Raw genomic sequence first — 14,820 nt, 5'->3', positions numbered from 1 at the left:
GAATTATATTGAACTTTTGATGCTAACATTATATTGAAAAGTGGTCTTGGACAAAGTTGTAGCTGAGAAAATTTGCTGCGAGCTCAGTTATCATTTTTTAAAGCAGAGCGATATGGTAAATTGTTAGATGGATACGAACAAAACATTTGGGTTTCCCATAGTAATTTCCATATAAACTTTAAATGGTTTGTGCCAAGTCAGTTTCTTATCGAATGAGTTCAAATTTTGGGAGGCTAGTCAGAACCCGATTTTGAACCGTATGAGCACTGTGGAGCGAAAATGTCAAAATTTGCATCAGTCTACTGCCCATGGCGCCATTCTATCGCGGCATGAGCCAGCTATGCCGGCCATAAACCTACCGTCTCCAACACTCCACTATAAAGCATGAAATCAAGCCCGCCCATCAACAGCAAGGTGCAAAAACTAGCCAAGGGGAGGGGTCATTGCAATCAGTTGATTAACATGCACATTTTCAATTCAAAATGCATTCCAATCTTCCCGCTCGGTTGATCCAAGTGTGTCACGTTCACCATCTAATTGGCACAACCTGTCATTGGTTGGACATTTGATTTATTATGCAATTTTCACTACAGCCTAGTTATTAGTTCCTACTTGAAATACGTAAATAAACATAGTTTGTGGCTGATAATCTTCGATTCCGAGAACTCTGAATGCAATGGTAGCGCACAGCCATGACATTCAAGTGGCACCATTTTCATAGTGCGATTTAAGCAAAGTCAAGTGTGTTTGATTACGAAGCGTCGAGCTTGATTCCTGTTTGTCTAGTGCCATTTTCAGACTATAGAGTTGCAATGTGTGATAAGCAGCTTTTGTGGTACAAGAACAGTTACGAAACATTGTTTTAATATAACTAAAACCGCTTATAACACTTGGCGAATCTCAGTTCTATTTTTTGACGTAGGATTACGTCTTTCGGCATCATATTGGGGGTGCAATTTCAATAAACCAAAATCGACCGCGATACGAAAAATGGTCAGGTTTTGGCACCTTGTAACTCTGTCAATAGCGGATGGATTTTAATTCTAAACAAGTCAATCGATTAGAATACTTTCTACAAATCTGCTAAAATGAACACTTTATCGATTTTCAATAGGTAACTATTGAAAATAACACAAATGTCCAACTGTTGCAATGGTGATCAAAATTATCACCGATTTCCTGCAAAAAGCACTTTCCCTAACACAGATTTTAAAATCGAATTCGTACCTTTTCGTCGCCTCTACGTGTGTACCTGTGGAATAGATCCTACTCTCGACTAGTAGTTGAAAATATCTCAATCATACAAAAATATGATCTTGATATCCAAAAATGATAGGCATTAGCACGACATAAGTGGTAAAATATCAAGAAATAATATCTGAAATTTGTTTCTGCAATATCGTTCCAATAGCAAATTAAGCAATTACGGTTTCAAATCAATAACAAAGTACTAAAGTTTACATGCAATCAAAGTTTTTTGTTACTTCATACGTGAAGTTTACGATCTTTGGAGTTGGGAGGAAATGCTATACTGATTTTTTAGTGCAATAATTGATTAGCTAGAGCAGTGGCGTCGCCCTAACCTCAATCTACCTGTTCAACAACTCTCAAAACGTAAACAAACAAAACAATATTGGTTTCAATAGATACAAATCAGTGAAACTAGAAGATCCTATGCCTTTTGAAACTGTTTTGAATGTAAACATGACCCTAAATAACGTTTTCAAAGTTGTTGAACAGGTAAAAAGTGAGGTTACGCGACGCCACTGAGCTAGAGATAGTTCTGAAGAGGGTAGGTTGATAGTTCCACTAGAGAACGGAAGTTTGAAAATTGAACAGAAGTTGAAATTGAGCGAACGGCCATTAATGTTTTTTTTTTTTTTCCTTTATTATAGAGATTTTTAGCCATAGGCTAGTTCATCTCTTAACACGGCCATTAATGCGACAATACCAACCAAATGAGCACTCCTTCACCTAACTCATACTTTGATGGTTGAGGGGAATCGACGTACGTCTTCAAATCCACAGGCAAAAGAGTTCGTGTTTGACTTGCTCATATACTGTCTGCGGCTGTGGAAACACTTTGATTGAATGTAGTTCAAGGCGGAGAAATTTTTAACAGTGCAAATAAAAATAAGACTAAATGGCAATGAACAAAAAGTTTGGATTTCCCATAGTCACTTCCATACAATCTTCAAATGGTTGGTGCCAAGTCAGTTGCTTACCAAATGAGTCCATTTTTTGAGAGGCCGATTTAAAACCGTTTGAGCACTTTGCAGCGAAAATTTTAAATTTTGCGTCAGTCTACTTTGCGGCTTAGGGTGCTTGCACGGTAATGCTATTATTTTTGGATCTATCGTTGAATTTTAGGCTTTAAAATTGTGTGGTGTTGACTGAAAGTTAATTATCGTGTCACCGAACTGAAAAATCCAACTACACTGCCTGCTTGGATGAAGGTTACGTATAGCAGTTTTTGTTTTTTGCCCGTTTGCTAATTGCATTGCTGTGACGTAACTTATTCGGTGCAGTTAGCGAACACGATTGCAATGCGAAAATGTGAAATAAAGGTTCCATAATTGAGTTATGGTTGATTGCTCATATAACATTTTAAAATAAGGACACAATTGGACCGTCTAAAAAAACTAACCTTAACATCGCCAAACATTTCGTGCAAATCATGGCTGCCGCTGCCTAGCGCCAAGTGGTACAGAATATCCTGGTCCATGAGTTCGATGTTGGGATTCCGCAGCCTGACTGAGCTGTCGTTGTATCTGAAAGTGTGAGGAAAATAGCGTAAACATTTAATTATAATCCGCAGAATCCCATTATATAGGCATTGGAAGGGTTGACATTTTTCGACACATCATGGTGGTGGGTGGTGGCAAAGAATAAAGGTCGTTTCGCCGGAGGGTTCCCGTCCAAGTTTCCCAGCATTAAATTGGTTATTTCATGCTGCTTGTTCCCAGAAAGTCGACAGAAAGGTTCACAGCTTGAAACCAAATGCCGGGATTTATGTTTACTTTTCTCGGTTTTCCGATTCTTCTTTCCCGTATCCCTTTTCTGACCATAAATTCTTGCTGCGGAAAAGTTTGTCCTCTGTTGAACTCTATCGATTGCAAAATGTTTTGCATTCATCACAGTAGGCTCTGATTGTTAACATTCGAACGAAATTTGAATCAGCTGAACTCTGAAATAAGTACAGTAGGCCTCCGTACGCATTTGAACGGAGCGCAAAGGGATGATACATACTCAGTAGGCCACAGGCCACTGACCTACCCGTCGGAACACACGCAGTTTCACTTTCACAGGATGTGCTACTACAATCAATTTAAATATTGATGATATAAAACCCACTTCATCATTCATCCGGTCCGTTCGTGACTCCTCATGGCTATTTACGGACCACCCACTGACTGGGATGGAGAGGAGGAAATGTATCCCGCCTATTTTTATCACTTTGGGTTCCGGATCCCGCATTATGAGCTGAATTCAATTAATCTATCTCTCCAACAGGGAGCTTCACAATACAATCAAGTTTGGTAAAGGCATCGGCACCGACAGACAGGCAAACAGAAGCTTATACAGACAGAGAAGTCCATTGTAAGAAGTCTGATTACTGCATGATTAGTATATTTTACTAAATCGCATAAATTTACATGATACAGCGACACGAGCTCTGTACAGGAATTTAGAGAGGGACACTGACTGAATGCACTTCATATCGATTCGTTTGCTTATAATGAGCCTGATTCAATTTTACCGCGAAAGCAATCACCCCCTGGCGACCGTCAATCGCTGATCAAATTTTCTAAACCATTGATCCAGCTATGCCAAATATCAATTAACACTCCCAAGGGGTGACACAATTACGTTGATTCGTTGGCCATGCTACTGTTCCTATTCGCTTCTAATCTAGTGCCCAGTCAGTGCCAGCAGTAAGTGCGGGATGAAATCCTCGTGAACATGGAGCGGCGCCAGTTGGACAGCGCAAAAAAAGAAGATGAAATTGATACGCATGAATGCATTTAGTCTAGGTGGCCACTCCCTGATGGAAACGGCGCGGACAATTAGGGATACTAGCGAAGACAACATATTAAGAAGTTTGGCAACTTAACCAGAATCTTGAGCGAAGGTGGACGCACACATGGAATCTGCGTCGACCGACCTGGCAGAACGCGCCCTAAACCAAAGGGCAGGGAAGTGAAAAGGCGAGGAGAATTACTACAAAATCCAGGTAAACGTCCTAAAGGAGTTCTGACCAGGATTCCACAATAATTCTGCAAAAATGTCCTAAGGAGTTGTAAGATAAATTCATAGAAATTTCTGGACAGAAGAAAGGAAACTCTAAATTGAATTCCAAGATAATTCTTAGAATAATTCCATGGTTTTTGAAAAGTACTTCAAGGAGAACCTCTAGGTGATTCTGAGTAAAATTGTATGGGGATCATGAGAGGAATAGGGCGAACCAACCGATGGCTGAAGGCCTTATAAAAAAAGAAAAAAGAGAAGAATAGCAAGTGAACATTAAGGATATTTAAAACATTTTTTTTTTGACTAGAATAAAAAAATAAATAAACCGTATTTTGAAACGTGTTCTGAGGATAATTTCAAAAGGGTTAGACTCAAGAGGATTCCTACGGCGAGTTTTGATTCAAATGTTGAGAAATTTTTGAAAGGAATTGAATTCAACGTATAGACAGATAAGCAAATACACACACCTCTCTTCTGGGGTTGGAATCATTGCTATAAAATTCGTTCGGAGCATTTACCTTTGAGCCTTGTCTAACAGCGGACGTATGAGAAAACAGAAGTGTTGTCGGTCTTCTTGATATGTTGTCTTCGATACTAGGTTAGATCGGTACTCATTCTCCGTCACTAAACTTCGTCGTTACCGTCGACGGCGAGACACAAAGTAGATGCGTAGTACACCGACCCATGACAAAATGTTTTCATTAAAAGTTTGGATGAGTATACTTATTTTTTCTTTTGCGTGTTAGGTACTTTGAAATTGATCTGTTGACTTGTTTAGCTCGTGATTCCTTGGAAAGTTTTATGTACTGTTCGACGTGCATCGAAGACACATCTTACAAATCTCTTCTTGATATTATCGATAGCAATAACTTATTGGCCAGTGAATTTTCATTGTAAAATTCCAGGTTTTTGTCATGGTTTTCCCGGTACAAATCTACAAGAAATCAAATTTTTGAAGTTATTTGTGGGTAAACATTCAGTAGCAAAACTAGAGCAAGCAATTTTTTACCGTTGAAGGTATATCCAACCAAATGGGCCACTTGATATATTCCAAAATAAACCATTTGTCTTAACGATAATGTTTGCATGAACGTTGTACAGTCATCCCAAAATTAAGGGTCGGCAAATAATAAATTATGATTCAGTCAGCCCAGTGTCTTAGTCAACTGAAAACGGTCCATAGCTAAGAAGATATTATATAAAAGATACAAAAAGCCAATATTACTTTCGAGATTCTTTGAATAATCACTTCTGTATACTCCAGACCTCATGTTTTCAAGGCCCTAAAATTTACTGAGAAACAAAGCCGTTGTCACTAAACCGAACATCAGTAAACCAAATTGACTCGACCTCGGCCTTCCCGGATTTGCATAATTGTGTGTTGATAATCAAATTGCAAAAATTCAGCCATTTCATTGGGTACGAAAGCGACCCCCATGGCTTCGTACCACTAAAGGACAACATTTGAATAGTGGCACGAAGCTAGATCCGGCCAGAAGATCGTAGGGCCCCGTATTGCTTCAACAGAGGAAGCAGGCGCTTCTGTAGACACTCCTTGAGGTAGATCTCCTCGTTTACAGTCCCGGTAGTCACAAACGGTGCACTCCGTTTGCCACATGATCAGATCGCTTGTCAAATCATGTATATCTTGGCAAACTTTGAAAGTTTCTGCCACCTTACTTCCTCCGGAACATCAAACTTTTGCTGGGCGGTGAAGAACAGTAGTCCCGGAAGCTGCCGGAAGTCCGCCTTGACGTAAGTCTCATCATCCATGATGAGACAATGAGGCTTCGTCAGCATCTGGGTGTACAGTATCCGGGCCCGTGACTTTCCCACCGTATTTTGCCGTTCGTCATGATTTGAAGCCTTCTGCACTTTGTACGCATGCAGTCCCTACCGGTACTTGGCTCTCTGAACAAAAGACTTGGACATATTCAACTTTTTGGCCACATCCCTGACCGAAGCATTGGGATTCCGCTTAAACGCTTTCACGACACGCATGTGATCCTGAGCACTAATAGAACATCCATTCGGACCGCATTTCTCCTTTCGTTCGATGCTCAGGGTTTCGTAGTAACGTTTTATCACACGACTCACCGTTGACTGCACGATTCCGAGTTGTTTTACGATGTCCCGATGAGAGAGTTGAGGATTTTCCAGGTGCTTGCGCAACTTTTTCCAACTCTCGAAAAACTGACAGCGATAAAAATACAATGTAAACAATGCACTCTAAACTACTTCTACCCAAATTTTCAAGAGGAAATACCCAATGGGTAATTTTCTACAGCTTTTGTTCAGTGATGCAATTTGATGAAGGAAACCCTTTATCTCTAAAAGTAAGCGGCGGTCAATTTTTGGCAAGGTTATATTGGTTTACTTTTTTCTAGGTTCAAAAATGGTACGGTACTACCGGAGCAGATTTACAGAAATGCCTACAAAAAGTCAGAACTGAAAAAATGTTCCACACAGAAGCTGCGATAAAACTCAATTATAGCCGGCAATCTATTTACAACAAGCTGAGGGGATCGCACCAAAAGCTTCCCGGCCATCGAAAGATATTTACAGAAGCGGAAGAAGCATCATTTTCGAACCATTTGTGTACTTTGTACAAGTGGGGCTTTCCCGTAGGAACCGACGATTCTCGGGAGGTTGTGCGTATCTATTTGACGAAGCAGAATCGAAATGCTCCAGCGTTCGTAAACAACAAACCTTGGCGGGACTGGATGGCACGCTTCCTTTCGTGATCACCAGGTACTGAGTAAACGTTGTGTCCAAAACAAAAAATTAAGCCAAGCAGGGATAACAGGGATACTTCCAACATCTTCAATTACGATGAGACAAATCTGTCGGATGATCCGGCTAACAAGCGTGGCATACATACATATTCGTTATCTGCATTAAAAATGGAACCGACATCCATAATTTCATCAACTGGAACTATTTTAAATAAGTACGATTACATTAGCAAAAATCACCATCTTAGCGCCCCTTGGTGGGACTTTGTATGGCAGCGAGCTGTCAACGAATACATTTAGTGTCAACGATCAAAACTTTAAATCTTGATTTTAAAATCGGGATGAATGTCTATGGGATCGATAAGAATATCGTTGTGCTCAGAAAACGAAGCTCTATCAGATTATGTATAAAAATCGTTATATTTTTTCGAAGTGTGCTAGTCGGATTTGCCACCAAAAAGGCATAATACTCCTCTGCCTTCCATGCCTATGAAGCGAGAATGACGAAAGATTTTAGCTTCTCGTGAGGGTTCTAAGGATACAATAGAGTCGCTGTATAATGAGTCACGCCAAGAGAAAAACAGTTGAACTCGCATCACGGTTTTCGAAAGATTCCCTTTCTTTTCACTTGGCAACAGAGGACTTCTACATCAACTTCAAATGACTTCTAGCGAGAAAAAAAATAGCGGCTGTAGTAAATCATTATATCAGTGATTTTGTCAAATTATCTTATCAAAAAATAGTAGAAATTCCTAGAGAAATTCTCATTACTGATCATTACCAAACGTATCCCATGACAATTTATTGCTCACTGCGTGATTATGATCATTTCTCGATTAAATATATTTTATATTTTATTGCAATACCTTTCGTTGACCTCTCATAGCATCGTAATGTTTGTTTACTTTGCACGATAGGTAGCCGGTTTGACAGTTCAATAGGTAGACTTGGCATCACTCTTGGCGTGACTCATTATACACCGACTCTAGGATACAACAATTCCAAAAAGCAGACTCTGAAGACTTATCACCGAGCCGTACGTCGGGTTTCTGGAAGTATGGAATCGTACCATGAAGTCTCCATGAACTCATTAGCCAGTTGCCCACTGTGGAAGTAAAAATCCGTCGGATTTTGGTCGGATAATCGTTCAAGGAATTCCTAAAGGAGCATTGAAACGACGTCATTGGCTATCGATCTGGGTCCCAGCGAAAGTAAAAATTGAAAGTTTCACCAGGCATAAGTGTTTCACCCGATGACGTTCCTCAACGAGATCCGAAGGCGAAACCCAACGCGGAAGGAAGCCCAAATTTGTTTCACCCGACGAAATTTCTAAGTAGGATCCCAACCCCAAATCGACATCTCCCGCTAAACGGAGAAGGAAGTGCACTTAACTCTTGGGTTATTCGTTAGGTAGGTTCCGATTCAACACGTTTCATTTTTATACCTGTGATCTTGATATGGATGAGTGGAGCGTTTAAGTGCTAAAAAAATTAGAATGCAACTCCTTGCAATGTCTTGTACTAATAGTCGACACTGAAAAGCAATTAAGGTAGTGGAATTAAATGGAAATTACTAAACTTTCCGTGCTGAGTACCAATGCTACCGACGCCAGGGAGGCAGCTCCCACACATGGACCTTACCTATCGACCCATCAACTCATGGACCGGGGACCAACGGCTTTACTTCAGAGATTTTATGCCTCAGAAAATACCGACGGCGCCGACTGGGATTGAACCCAGGCTATACATTTGAATTTTTACCTTGGGGCAAGACAGCTTTCAAAGGGGCGTAATTGCATATGTAAATTTGTAATACATAATTCAACATGTTAAGCGGTGCCCTTTCAAACTAGCAACCACATAAGGGGCGATCGATTTATTATGTCACGCTAAATTGAGGAAAAATTACACCCCCTCCCCCTTTCGTGACGTTTTTTCTATACCTAATGCATTGTTTGTAATAAAATCAGAACACCACCCCCCTAGAGCGTGACATAATATGTGCATCACCCCTAATATGGATACTGATGGTCAATCACAAGAAGGATTCAGGAAAGTCCCAGAGGGATTCTGGACAATCCCTAGAACACTTCGGACAATCTCTGGAAGGATTCCAGTCAATCGAAAAGGGGATTTATGATAATCTCCCTTCCGAACTAACCTAGGGGTGATTCCAGATAGGGTATACGTCCCTAACCTCGGTCTAATATGCAGCCATCGATTACGTTTTTAATCATAACTCATCAATGAATTTACCTGCAAACGATATTCTACTGCTAAATGGTATGCTTAGATATGCTTATCATGTCGTTTGCTATCAGAAACCACGAAAAGTTGAAAAACTTACTTTTTTTAAGACAATAACTCACGAGGGAAATGTATGTAATATGGGTCTATTGTCCCCAAATTGGGTCTATTTATGGATGCAACTTCGTCCTATCTTGTTTGATCCTCAAAAAAACGCTCTTGGTAACGTTTTCTGATGTATTTTTTTTTATCACTATCACTGTTAACTTAATGCTCTTCATTCCTCAAAACATTTCTTAGAGAAAATTTTACGAAAACTACATTAAATCACTCAATTTAAAAATTAAAAATTAAAAATTTCGCTTATCGTCTTTTGACCGCAGAATATCTAAATCAGAACATTGTGATGTTCATTATACAGGTTTGGCAGAAAAAATCTCCCTTCCTGTTCGTTCCTTATCATCCAAATGCAAAACAACATTGTTGACGTTACTCTTATTGCTATATGCTGTCAAATGAATTTCATGGGCCATAGTTAGGAACATAGAAAAGAAATGTGTCCCTAAAGTTGGGTCCATGTTTTACTTGTGAAAACGTTGTTAAACAATTAAAATAAACATAAAATATTCAAACAGCAACTGTAAGTTTTACGTCTAGTGTGTATTATCAGGTAATTCCAATCAATAAATGCCATAATCAGGCCATTTGATGATCGTCAGTCAACCTTCCCATCTTAACCTTATAAGTCATGGCGGCTAAAAACTCCGAACATTGTGATATTCTCAACCAGTTTTATTACTTACGAGAGCTGAAAATGTATTGAAATGTTGTGATATAAATTGATTTGTGTGTGGTACACATTTATCAACCATCAGTGATCAATATTTTCCTTATTTTTTGTGTAATATTCCTTAATTAATTATTTATTTGCGTGATAGGCCGAATGAAAGGACTAGACCCACATTTCATACCGTAACCCTAATTATCAGAAAAGATTTCATACACTCTCAGTACGGGTTCCGGACAGGGGGGACTTCGGGCAAACCCAGCAGGGATTCTGGACAGTCACAAGGACGATTTAAGTAAAAATTGAAGGGCATTCATGACACCCCAGAGAGGATCCCAAACAATCGCAGAAAGTATTCCGTACAATTCCAGAGAGATTCCAGACCATCTCAGGAAGGACTACAGTCATCCCAAATGGAGGTTTTTGAACAATTCTAAGTAGCATGACAAAAAAGAGATGGAGGGATTCCTGCATCCCTTCGACGATCGCTCATGTAAGTGTCGAAATAGAATCAACCATGAAGTTGGCCAAAACTAATCTATTGTGACCTGGGATGAACAGCTACATAAAAGACCGCATTCGTCAATGTTCCATTTGTGCTAAATGTGGATCATCACAACAACACCAGGCGATGAAAATTTAACCAGTTTCTGATTACAATTTTCAACTGTCTTTTTCTAAGAGTATCAGGGGAAACCAAGGAATCAAAAATATCTCCAAATGACAAAATGACCAGCGATCAACGAACCGAATGATATCGCTATGTCAGAAGTGGAAAGCAAAATGATATAATCTTCTTCATTATTTTTCATGACAAGCAGCCCGTGCGACACAGATCACTCAGGGCGGTGAAGGGAACGAGCAAACTGTTGGCAAGCTGCTTCACGAAGCAAAGCCGAAGATGATACACGTGTGTTAATGGGATTTTTTTGTTAAATCTTTTTCATCTCGATTCAGATCAAGCTATGTCCTTAACCGTGTATATTGCATCCAGCGTTGCCAGATTGTTTTAAAGCTTATCGGTATCGAAGGTATTAAAAAATCGGTATTTTTCGGTATTTGCTATTTAATATAAATAAAAAATATAAAATTAATTTTGCCGTTTTTGAAAGCAAATTTTTTAACAATGGTGACGATTGGAATTTGAAGGGAATAGCTTTGTTTAACGGCTTTCTCAGTCTTAAAACACTCTTTAATTTTTCGATATAATTTTTAAAATTATAACTGTCCTCAAATGGTGATCGAAATTGTGACCAAGTAGTTTTTTTTCAATTTCATTAAATGAAACCAAAATATATATTCAAATAACCAGCCACAACAACGACTAAACGATTGACAATAACGACAAACAACATTTTCTCTTGAAAAAGCTCACAACCCATTGCCGAAATGTCGAGCAGATAACATCGTAGTCGTTACAGTGTTTTAAGACTGAGAAAGCCGTTAATCAAAGCAATTTTTTGCTTTTGAACTGTGGTCGAAAAATTCCGGAAGAAAACTCCGGGGAATGTTTGAACTAGCCTCTGAACGATGCTGACAAAACATCCAGAGAAAGACGAAAGAAGCTCTCTTGGATGAAGTTCGGGTAAAGCTCTAAGAAAAGTTAGAAAAACGTCCGGGAAACTTCCAAGACACGAATTGAGAAACTTGCGGCGAAAATTTAAACTATCTATCGGAAAAAAATCGGATGTCACATTCTAAGGAAACCAGAAAAGTTTCGGAAATCGGAAGTAAATTTTCAAACGTAGCCATTTACAGGAAAAGCTAGAAGAAGCTCGGAAAAACCTTCAAATAGAAATCAAACGAAAAAACCTTTGGATTATGGCGAAACTTCCAGAAGAAGACGAAAGAAACTTCCTAGAGACGCTGACAGAAACTTCCTAAGTTAGATTGGAAGAAACATCTGAAGAAAGTCAGAAGCCAGAAGGCTTACGGAACAGTCGAAAGAAACAAATATATAATTCATAAAACATCCCTGAATACTCCGCAATTTCCCTCAAGTTTTCGGAACATTCCTGAAATGCACTTAAAAATCCTCCAAAATTTCTTAAAAGTTCTTGTAATTTTCCTGAAATTAGGGACTGTGACTACCGGAATATCTCTAATCATCTTTGAAAGTCTCTGGATTTTTATGAAGATTACGAAAGCTCTTAAGTGCACTCACAAATTTCTCGAATTTATTGTAACATCAGCATTGAAGCTCTCTGATCTTCCCGATGTTTTTGACGTTGGATAACGTCTTTCGGCAACATACGGGGGTACAAAATTGAAAACAGTCATTTTGGATGCGTTACGAAAAATTAAAAGATTTTGAACGATAATAACTCAACCGTCTCTCGATAGATTTACGAGATAATGGCATCAATCGATTGGAAATATTTCTAGCAATTTGTTGAATGTTTCAAATTGATTTCATTCTGTAAACTATTGGAAAATGGTTAAAAGTAAACCATTGTCTAAAGATGGTGAAAATCGATTGATTTTTTTTATATTCTTATACTTTCTCCAACCTGAGACATCATATGCGAGTATCTGACACCTCTGATATTTTCTGTTTTACTGTATAAGCGTCCAACAAGGTCGCCCGTTCCATCATTGTCTATCCGATCGTCGACTCAGCAGCAGAGCAGCAGTACCAGAGCAGCGGAAGCAGAGCAGCGGCAGCAGAGCCTGGGGGCGAAAGGGCAACTACGCCGAGTGCGTTGGTGCCAGTGCTCCGGTATACTGGGCCGCGGCCATGGAATGCCCAGCTGCTGCAGTTCTCAGTCGGTCTTATTCACTGTCTGCTCCGCAATGGGCAACTACGCCGAGCGCGTTGGAAAAATGGCCCTTTTCAGGGCCACAACATTATCAAGAAAGAGTTTAACGATTAATTTTCTAATGCCTTTCCGACACTTGAATATCGAAAGTTGAATCTTCGCAGAGCCATAGACTCCATTTTTATTGCATTTCTACAAAACTTATTTCAGAATCGAACTCGTCTTCACAGACTGTGTGAAGAAGAACGATGCATCATCGAGCACAACCCGTTCCGTTCCAATATCGTCCTCATCACAACCTCCAAAACAACCATCTACCCTCTCGACATCTCGAGTGGATTTCCCGGTTCATCATACCACCTAGCGCTGTTCTACTGATTGGTAATAATATTTACCCGGAGTTCACCGCACTCGTGGTTGAAGCAAAGCGCCCGGCATGCCGCTCACCGCTCATCAAAATCGCTATCGCCATCCGGTACCCATGCTCGACATAACCATCATTCCAAAACCACAACCAAAACGGCCCTTTTCAGGGCCACCAATAATTCGACAAAGAGTTAGTTTTGAAGACAATTTCTTTCCAGAATATCACAGTTACACTTAAATTTGGGGACTATACTGGGGTGTAGGAACGCTGGAAGGGGTGATGCTGTCTGACTTCGAACTACCAACATCATTCCAAAGCTCCTCCAGGGCGAGAGAGTAGAGCAAACCCAACAACATCAGCCCAACAAAACGGCCCTTTTCAGGGCCACCAAACTTTCGCAAAAGAGTTATTAAGGAATATTCCTAAAATATAATATACACAATTAAGTACAACACATAACAGACGTTATCCAACGCGAACCCTGCGGTCGTAGTATACAACTCTTGCAACTTTTTTTAATTTTTAAAAGTTATCGACTCTGCCATTAAAAAAGCATAAAACTTCCCATAAAATGTTCTCGCAATGTTATACTGTTCATGTAACTTCCCTTCCGTTTCCTAAATTTGCATGAGCCCCTCAGGACATTGCTGAAGTTTTCGGAAATTGTCTGAGTTTCTCGGAACTCCTTTATAATTTCAGCAATTTCATTGAAATTAATTGATCTGTCCTGATGTTCTCTGAGCTTCACTGAAGTTCCTGAAAACCATTTATTTCCCCTGAAGTTCTTTGGACTTGTGAAGATTCCAAAATATTTATGATGTTTCCTTAAGTTCACTGGAGTTCGCTGGACTTTTCTGAAATTTCCGGGGTTTCGAATTGTAACAGAAGTTTTTGAAACTGTCTTTAATTTATCGAAACTAACACAAAAGTCTGAACTTTTCTGAAGTTTTAGAACTTCTTAAATGTTCCTGCTGCTAGTGTGAATTCGCAACGAAAATCTGATAGCATCCTTGAAGTTCCGGAAAAGTTGAAAAAACTGGCGGGAGAAGATGAAATAATTATTCGAGCGAAGGCTGAAGAAGCTTCCAAGGTAAGGTGGAAGAAAATTTCAGGGAAAGTTGGATGAAACTAAAAATATTTTTCGATTCCCTAGGAATTACCGGAAAGATTATCAAGCATAAGGCATCTTTAGATGAAGGCTCAAAAAATATGAGGTATTCAAAAAGATACAAGTCTCTCACAAAAATTTTCTCCGAAATTCGAGCGGTGGCAGGCAATAATAATTTTGATTATTTAAAAAAATCGGTATCAAATCTTAAAAAATCGGTATTCTGAGAAACCTTATCTGTTTATCAGTATATAGTTCGGAAATCGGTATACCTGGCAACGCTGCTCCGATCGAGCTGTGTTGCAGTGAGAGTTTGTCGTGGTAGTCGTAGCAAGCGTTTTGTCAGTATCGTTGGTTGCTTTATGTGTTTGGATTCGCTGGGGAAATACAGGAAGTTTCTAGTGACAGTTGACCATTGCTCTGACTTTTTCTAGCAAAATATTCTCGAAGATTTATATCGATCTTTTATTATGGAAGCTTGTAAATTTAATTTGCTGGTCACTACACCCCAATCTATATATATAAAAATGAATTTATGTCTGTCTGTCTGTCTGTCTGACCATAGAC

At 39.4% G+C, this 14,820-nt stretch overlaps 1 protein-coding gene across 4 annotated transcripts in view; it reads right to left on the bottom strand.

Moving 5' to 3' along the window:
- Positions 1-14,820, bottom strand: part of LOC135700809 (uridine phosphorylase 1) — an 86,877-nt gene that overhangs the window by 19,965 nt on the left and 52,092 nt on the right. For all 4 annotated transcript variants that reach the window (XR_010517603.1, XM_065221465.1, XM_065221464.1 and 1 more), the window contains exon 3: positions 2,648-2,771. Coding sequence is in view for 3 of the 4 variants with exons in the window: in XM_065221465.1 (XP_065077537.1) it covers positions 2,648-2,771 (124 nt within the window). In the remaining variant the exon portion in view is untranslated. The remainder of the gene's footprint in view (positions 1-2,647; positions 2,772-14,820) is intronic.

Source organism: Ochlerotatus camptorhynchus, unplaced genomic scaffold (assembly GCF_037179485.1).
Source record: "Ochlerotatus camptorhynchus isolate MF236.1 unplaced genomic scaffold, CSIRO-AGI_Acam_v1.1 ptg000142l, whole genome shotgun sequence".
In the NCBI taxonomy this organism is placed as follows: Eukaryota; Metazoa; Arthropoda; class Insecta; order Diptera; family Culicidae; genus Ochlerotatus; species Ochlerotatus camptorhynchus.
The sequence above is the reverse complement of the archived record's forward strand: the minus strand, read 5'-3'. Positions and strand labels throughout refer to the sequence as shown.